The 7500-nt window shown below is 42.4% G+C and overlaps 1 protein-coding gene across 1 annotated transcript in view; it reads left to right on the top strand.

Moving 5' to 3' along the window:
• LOC112072389 (sucrase-isomaltase, intestinal-like) overlaps positions 1-7500 on the top strand; it is a 78486-nt gene that overhangs the window by 48090 nt on the left and 22896 nt on the right. The window contains 1 exon segment of the mRNA XM_070439780.1: positions 1910-1966. Coding sequence (XP_070295881.1) covers positions 1910-1966 — 57 coding nt within the window.

Here is a 7500-nt window from a genome sequence, read left to right as displayed (position 1 = left end):
TCTCTCCTTCCATCACTCTCCTCTTTTCATCCCTTCTTCAAAAGCAGCCGCTCTCGTCTCTACTGCACGCTCTTAATCAAGTACACTCTCAAACCTCTGAACTCATTTCCCTCTAGATATATATATATATATCTCTATCCTGCCTCTTCTCTCTATCTTTCTCCATWATATATCCACCCTACCCTCTCTGTTTTTTATTTAACCTTTATTTAACAAGGTAAGTCAGTTAAGAAGAAATTCTTACTTACAATGACGGCCTACCGGGGAGCAGTGGGTTAACTGCCTTGTTCAGGGGCAGAACAACCGATTTCTACCTTGTCAGCTCGGGGATTCGAGCTAGCAACCTTTCGGTTACTGGACCAATGCTCTAACCACTAGGTTACCTGCCGCTACCCGCTACCTTCTCCCTTTTGTTTTCTCATAATATCTAACCTGAGACCAACGTATGAGTCTTGAGCCCAGGTTCAGATCTTCCCTCTGTTCAACTTGCCTCGTCACTCCAAATGAGGATCGAGCCCTCTGTCCCTTTCAATTACTGTTAGGATTAATGGTAGCGTTAGCAGTCCCTCTGCATTAGTCAAGCTGCTGACTGATGCTAGCTATGAATGAGTCAGCCAGCAGTTAACGATGTGCAGATAGCAGCTATCATTCACCTGGATCATGTCTGAGGGTTTTCACTTGTGGGAAAATATGGGGATTTCCTGGAACTGTGGATGATATGAGAAAAATGACATTTCTGTATTACACAATTCAGCAATATAAAGACCAAGGAAGCCTCTTCTGCTTCTTCTTCTTCTGCTTCTTCTGCTTCTTCTTCTTCTGCTTCTTCTTCTTCTTGTCCTTCTTCTTCTTGTGCTTCTTCTTCTTGTGCTTCTTCTTCTTGTGCTTCTTCTTCTGCTTCTTCTTCTTCTTTTGCATTCTTCTTCTTCTGCTTCTTCTTCTTCTTCTTCTGCTTCTTCTTCTTCTGCTTCTTCTTCTGCTTCTTCTTCTTCTGCTTCTTCTTCTGCTTCTTCTGCTTCTTTTACACTTGCCTCTAACACAATACACATGGAAATATTGGACTATAAATTGTGCTTTCCTGTATTATACTGATGCTAAAATGTTTATTCTATTCTACTGAGCCATTTACTTTATGTTCCTGTTTTAATTATTTTACTGTTTATTTTTGTTGTTTCAATGTCGAGAAGGAACCTGCAAGTAAGCATTTTGTTGGATGGTGTATGCCATTCATATCCCGTACTGTACATACAACTAATACAACTTGAAACTTCTTCTTCTTGACCACTTTTGTCCATCCCCTCTTTCTTCTCCTCTTCATTTAATTGCCTCTCTCCGATCCCTAATGACAGGGTTCTGTAGAACATTAAAGGGGACAAGGCAGGCCAATGGAACAAATGGTGTCAGCGGTGGCTTTAAAGTTACAGAGAGGAGAACTTGTGMTGTTCACAGACGGCATGCTTTACTATCGCTCTGCTTGAAAAGGACACATCATCCTCATTCTCTCTATTTTTGTTCGTTCCCTCTGTTCTTTTTCTCTGTTTCATCTCTCTGTTCTCTCTGTGTTCCCGTCTGTCAGCAGGACAGTGAACACAGTTAAGACAGCTCTATCAAAGGACAGCCGCTTGGTTATCGATTACTCATGTCTGTCGCCCTACTATCATCAAAGGCCATTGTCCATCTCTTGATGCTGCCTTTGCTTTTGATTGTGACCCCAGATCCAGTTGTGATGCAGGCATAACTTCAACAAAACCCAGATCCTCTACTGTTAGATCATTTCCAAGACTGTTTCGTTTTTTGATCAGCCATGTTGTGTGAAGAGAAATAGGGAGAKGTCTGCTCAACCAATTACCTCATTTGGTGTTTGTTTTGCCCTTGCCCTTGCTAATGTGTGATTGGTTGATTTCTGCAGGGGGTGGAGCGGATCCAAGCCTACGTCCCAGATGCTGTGTGGTTTGACTATGAAACGGTGAGCTTTCTGTTTACTACATCTTGCTWCCTTCCTAGAAAGACATGAATAAGGAAAATACTATTTACAAGACCTTTACATAAAGTACACTGGAGAAGAGAACCACTGCTGTACTATATCATTCAGATCCAGAGGGATAGCGATAAGGAGGAAATATGTAGGAAGAAGGACAGAGGAGACACAGAGACACTAGAAAGAGAAACTCCCTGTCTCATAGATTAAAGAGGTGTTGAGATCCTGCGGGACCTTATTTGGGCATCACGCAGCTGTGTAAAGAGCTTCTGATCAGATGAGAGTTTAGATTGGTTGCCTCGCTGCTGCGCCTTGTCCTGATGGGTCCAATGAGGTTAGGGGGGTGGGAGGAGGATGGGGTGCGGTGCGGTGCAGTCAATTAGGAGTAAAAAAAGTATCTGACAGGAGAGGAAAGAAGGAGAGATGAAAGACTAAGAAAAACACTGAGGGGAACAGGAGGAGAGACGTTGGAGGAGATGAGAGGAACAGGAGGAGAGACGTTGGAGGAGATGAGGGGAACAGGAGGAGAGACGTTGGAGGAGATGAGAGGAACAGGAGGAGAGACGTTGGAGGAGATGAGAGTAGAAGGAGAAGACAAAATGAGAGAATAGGACAGGAGAGTATTCTGGGATGACGGAGACTCTCGAGGTATTTCAACAAGTCAGACGGAGTTAGTGTGTATGTGTGTGTCTACGTGTGTGTGTTGTGTGTGTGTGCATAGGATGTTTGTGTGTGGGGGCAAAACTTTAGTTTAGAAGTGGGGGGGGGGGCATATACAGTACCAGTTAAAAGTTTTGAACACAACCTACTCATTCAAGGGTTTTTTCTTAATTGTTTTGACTTTTTCTACATTGTAGAATAATAGAGAAGACATCAAAACTATAAAATAACACATATGGAATCATGTAGTAACAACAAGTGTTTATTCGTAGATGAGGACTTGTTTCATAATTAATCTCTCTCTCTCTCTCTCTACTCTCTCTCTCTTCTCTCTTTTTCTCTCTCTCTCTCTCCTCTCTCTCTCTCTCTCCTCTCTCTCTCTCTCTCTCAGATACCGTTGAAACTGGCAACTACATGCACTACACCAGTTCTCTTTATAACAATGTAAGTAGATGTTATTAATTTACCAAAACAAGTCAAATCTTACCTAAGATCAGTGTCTAGGTGTAACCTCATTCTACTGTATGTTCTCACTCAGGGGAGTTGACCATCCAGGTGATGCATTCTGGTACATTGACCCAAACAACCTGAAGTTTGAGAACATCACTGTGTTGGGAGTCTCCAGTCCCCCCGTGACTGTCAATGTTACCACACAACACAACAATGTCGTTCGTATCTACTTTCAAATATGATACCATCAACAGGTAACCAAGGCTGCTGTTGCTACCCAACATAAATGATCTCTCAGATACAGTGGAGCGGAGGACCTTGAGAGAACTGCCTATCCCCCACCAGTACTATCTCGCTGTATTTATCTTACCTTGGTGAGAATCCAAGCCCAACATAAGCAGTAGGAGAGGAACACATTCACTTATATTCAGTTCAAGGTTAGTCTTCAGAGGAAGATATGGAAGTAAATGTTCTACATTATGGTCAGTGAAAGAGGTATACATGGTGGTAGGTATGTAGTGGTAATAACATGGGTGGTAGGTATGATAGAGGTACTAAAATGGTGGTAGGTATGATAGAGGTATTAACATGGTGGTACGGTAGGTATGATAGAGTACTAACATGGTGGTAGGTATGATAGAGGTATTAAACATGGTGGTAGGTAGGTATGATAGAGGTACTAACATGGTGGTAGGTAGGTATGATAGAGGTATTAACATGGTGGTAGGTATGATTAGTTGTACTAACATGGTGGTAGGTAGGTTGATAGTGGACTAACATGGTGGTAGGTATGCATAGTGGTATTACATGGTGGTAGGTAGGTATGATAGTGGTATTAACATGGTGGTACAATATGATAGTTGTACTAACATGGTGGTACATATGATAGTGGTACTAATGGGTGGTACATATGATAGTGGTACTAACATGGTGGTACGATATGATTAGTGGTACTAACATGGTGGTACATATGATAGTGGAACTAACATGGTGGTAATATATGAATAGTGGAACTACATGGTGGTAGGTATGATAGAGGTATTAACATGGTGGAGATAGATATGATAGAGGTATTATTCTACCATGGTGGTAGGTAGGTATCGATAGAGGTCGTTACTAATGGTATGATGTAGGTATGATGTAGTAGCTATTAACATGGAAGTTCTACCATAAGAACTACCATAGCGGTAGCGGTAGGTTCTACCATGGTGGAATGGTTCTACCATGGTTTACCATGGTGGTGGTAGGTAGATATGGATGATAAGAGGTAGCTATTAACATGGTGGTAGGTAGGTAGGTAGGTATGTATGATAGCTGTAGCTTCTACCATGGTGTTAGGTAGAGGTAGGTAGGTAGGTGTCGGTAGGTAGGTAGGTAGGTGTGATAGAGGTAGCTATTACATGGTGGTAGGTAGGTAGGTATGATAGCTATAGCTTCTACCATGGTGGTAGGTAGGTAGGTAGGTAGGTATGATGAGGTAGCTATTAAATGGTGGCAGGTAGGTAGGTATGATAGCGGTAGCTTCTACATGGTAGTAGGTAGGTAGGTATGATAGAGGTAGCTATTAACATGGTGATAGGTAGGTAGGTAGGTATGATAGCTGTAGCTTCTACCATGGTGGTAGGTATGTAGGTAGGTAGGTATGATATAGGTAGCTATTAACATGGTGGTAGGTAGGTAGGTATGATATAGGTAACTATTAACATGGTGGTAGGTAGGTATGTAGGTAGGTTATGATAGCGGTAACTTCTACCATGGTGGTAGGTAGGTATGATATAGTTAGCTATTAACATGGTGGTAGGTCGGTAGGTAGTAGGTATGATAGCGGTAGCTTCACCATGGTGGTAGGTAGGTAGATATGGATGATAGAAATAGCTATTAACATGGTGGTTGGTAGGTAGTGTAGTTATGATAGCTGTAGTTCTACCATGGTGGTAGGTAGGTAGGTATGATAGAGGGTAGCTATTAACATGGTGGTAGGTAGGTAGGTATGATAGCGGTAACTTCTACCATGGTGGTAGGTATGTAGGTAGGTAGGTATGATAGAGGTAGCTATTAACATGGTGGTAGGTAGGTAGGTAGGTATGATAGAGGTAGCTATTAACATGGTGGTAGGTAGGTGGTATGATAGCGTAACTTCTACCATGGTGATAGGTAGGTATGATATAGTTAGCTATTAACATGGTGGCAGGTAGGTAGGTAGGTATGATAGCGGTAGCTTCCACATGGTGGTAGTTTGGTAGGTAGGTATGATAGAGGTAGCTATTAAAATGGTGGTAGGTAGGTAGGTTTGATAGCTGTAGTTCTACATGGTGGTAGGAAGGTAAGTATGATAGAGGTAGCTACTAACATGGTTGTAGGTAGGTAGGTAGGTAGGTAGGTATGGATGATAGAGGTATTAAAATGGTGGTGGTAGGTATGGGATGATAGAGGTAGCTACTAACATGGTTGTAGGTAGGTAGGTATGGATGATAGAGGTATTAACATGGTGGTGTAGGTAGGGATGATAGAGGTAGCTACTAACATGGTGGTAGGTAGGTATGGATGATAGAGTAGCTACTACATGGTTGTAGTAGGTTAGGTAGGTGGTAGGTAGGTAGGTAGGTAGGTAAGGTAAGGTAGGTAGGTATGGATGATAGAGGTATTAACATGGTGGTAGGTAGGTAGGTATGATAGAGGTAGCTACTAACATGGTGGTAGGTATGGATGATAGAGGTAGCTTACTAACATGGTTGTAGGTAGGTAGGTAGGTAGGTATGGATGATAGAGGTATTAACAATGGTGGTGGGTAGGTACGGATGATAGAGGTAGCTACAACATGGTGGTAGGTAGGTATGGATGAATAGATGTACTACTACATGGTTGTAGGTAGGTAGGTAGGTATGGATGGATGATAGAGGTGTTAACATGGTGGTAGGTAGGTAGGTAGGTATGATAGCTGTAGCTTTTACATGGCGGTAGGTAAGGTTAGGTAGGTAGGTTAGTAGGTAGGTAGGGTATGATAGAGGTAGTATCTACATGGTGGCAGTAGGTAGGTATGAAACCGGGTAGCTTCTACCATGGTAGTAGGTAGGTAGGTAGGTAGGTGGATGTGATTGAGGTAGCTATTAAATGGTGGTAGGTTCGGTAGGCTCCTCGTATGATTAGGTAGCTATTACAATGGTGGTAGTAGCGTAGGTAGGTAGGTATGATAGCGGTAACGTTTAGCCATGTTGTGGTAGGTAGGTATGATATTAGTTAGTTTATTAACATGGTGGGTAGGTAGGTAGGTTAAGTAGGTATGATAGCGGAGCTTTACATGGTGGGTACGGTAGGTAGGTTGTAGGTATGATATTAGGTAGTATTAACAATGGTGGTAGGTTAGGTAGGTATGAATATAGGTAGCTATTACTGGTGGTAGTAGGTAGGGTATCGATAGCGGTAACTTCTACGCATGGTGTAGGTAGTATGATATCATATTAGCTATTAACATGGTGGTAGGGTAGGTAGGTGGTATGTAGCGGTAGCTTCACCATGGGTGTGTAGGTCACCGGTAAGCATTATGGATGATAGAGGTAGCTTATTAACATGGTGGTAGGTAGGGTAGGTAGGTAGTTATGATAGCTGTAGCTTCTACATGGTGGTAGGTAGGTAGGTAGTAGGTATTATAGACGGTAAGCTATTAAATGGTGGTAGGTAGTGGTCAGGTAATGAATAGCCGGGGGTAAACTTCTGACACATGTCCGGCTAGGTATGTAGGTAGGTATGTTGATCAGAAAGGTAGCTATTAAACATGGTCGGTAGGATAGGTAGGTATAGATGAGAGGTAAGTAACTAACCATGGTCGTAGGTACTGTAGGTAGGTAGGTATGATGATAGAGGTATTAAGCATAGGTGGTAGGTAGGTATGGATGATAGTCGGGAGCATCTAACATAGGTGGTAGCTATGGATGACTAGAGGTATTAACATGGTGGTAGTAGGTTATGATGATAGAGTAGCTACAACATGCTTGTAGGTAAGGATAGGTAGGCTAGACTAGTATAGGAGAGTAGAGGGTATTAACATGGTGGTAGGGTAGAGTAGGCGTAGGTATGCGTAATCGGTAGGCTCACTTAACATGGTTGGTAGGTATTGGAGATAGAGGTAGCTACTACATTTGTAGGTGGTAGGTATGGATGATGCAGGTATTAAATGGTGGTGGTACGGTACGGAATATAGAGGTAGCTACATAACAGGTGGTAAGGTAGTATGGATGAATAGAGTAGCTGTATAAACATGGTTTGGTGAGTAGGTAGGTATGGATGATAGAGGTATTAAACATGGGTGAGTGGAGTAGGTACGGAGATAGAGGTAGCTACTACATGGTGTAGGTAGGTATGGATGATGAATGTTAGCTTACTAAATGGTTGTAGGTAGGTAGGTAGGTTTATGG

Source organism: Salvelinus sp. IW2-2015, unplaced genomic scaffold, assembly GCF_002910315.2.
Source record: "Salvelinus sp. IW2-2015 unplaced genomic scaffold, ASM291031v2 Un_scaffold1910, whole genome shotgun sequence".
Lineage (NCBI taxonomy): Eukaryota > Metazoa > Chordata > Actinopteri > Salmoniformes > Salmonidae > Salvelinus > Salvelinus sp. IW2-2015.
The sequence above is the reverse complement of the archived record's forward strand: the minus strand, read 5'-3'. Positions and strand labels throughout refer to the sequence as shown.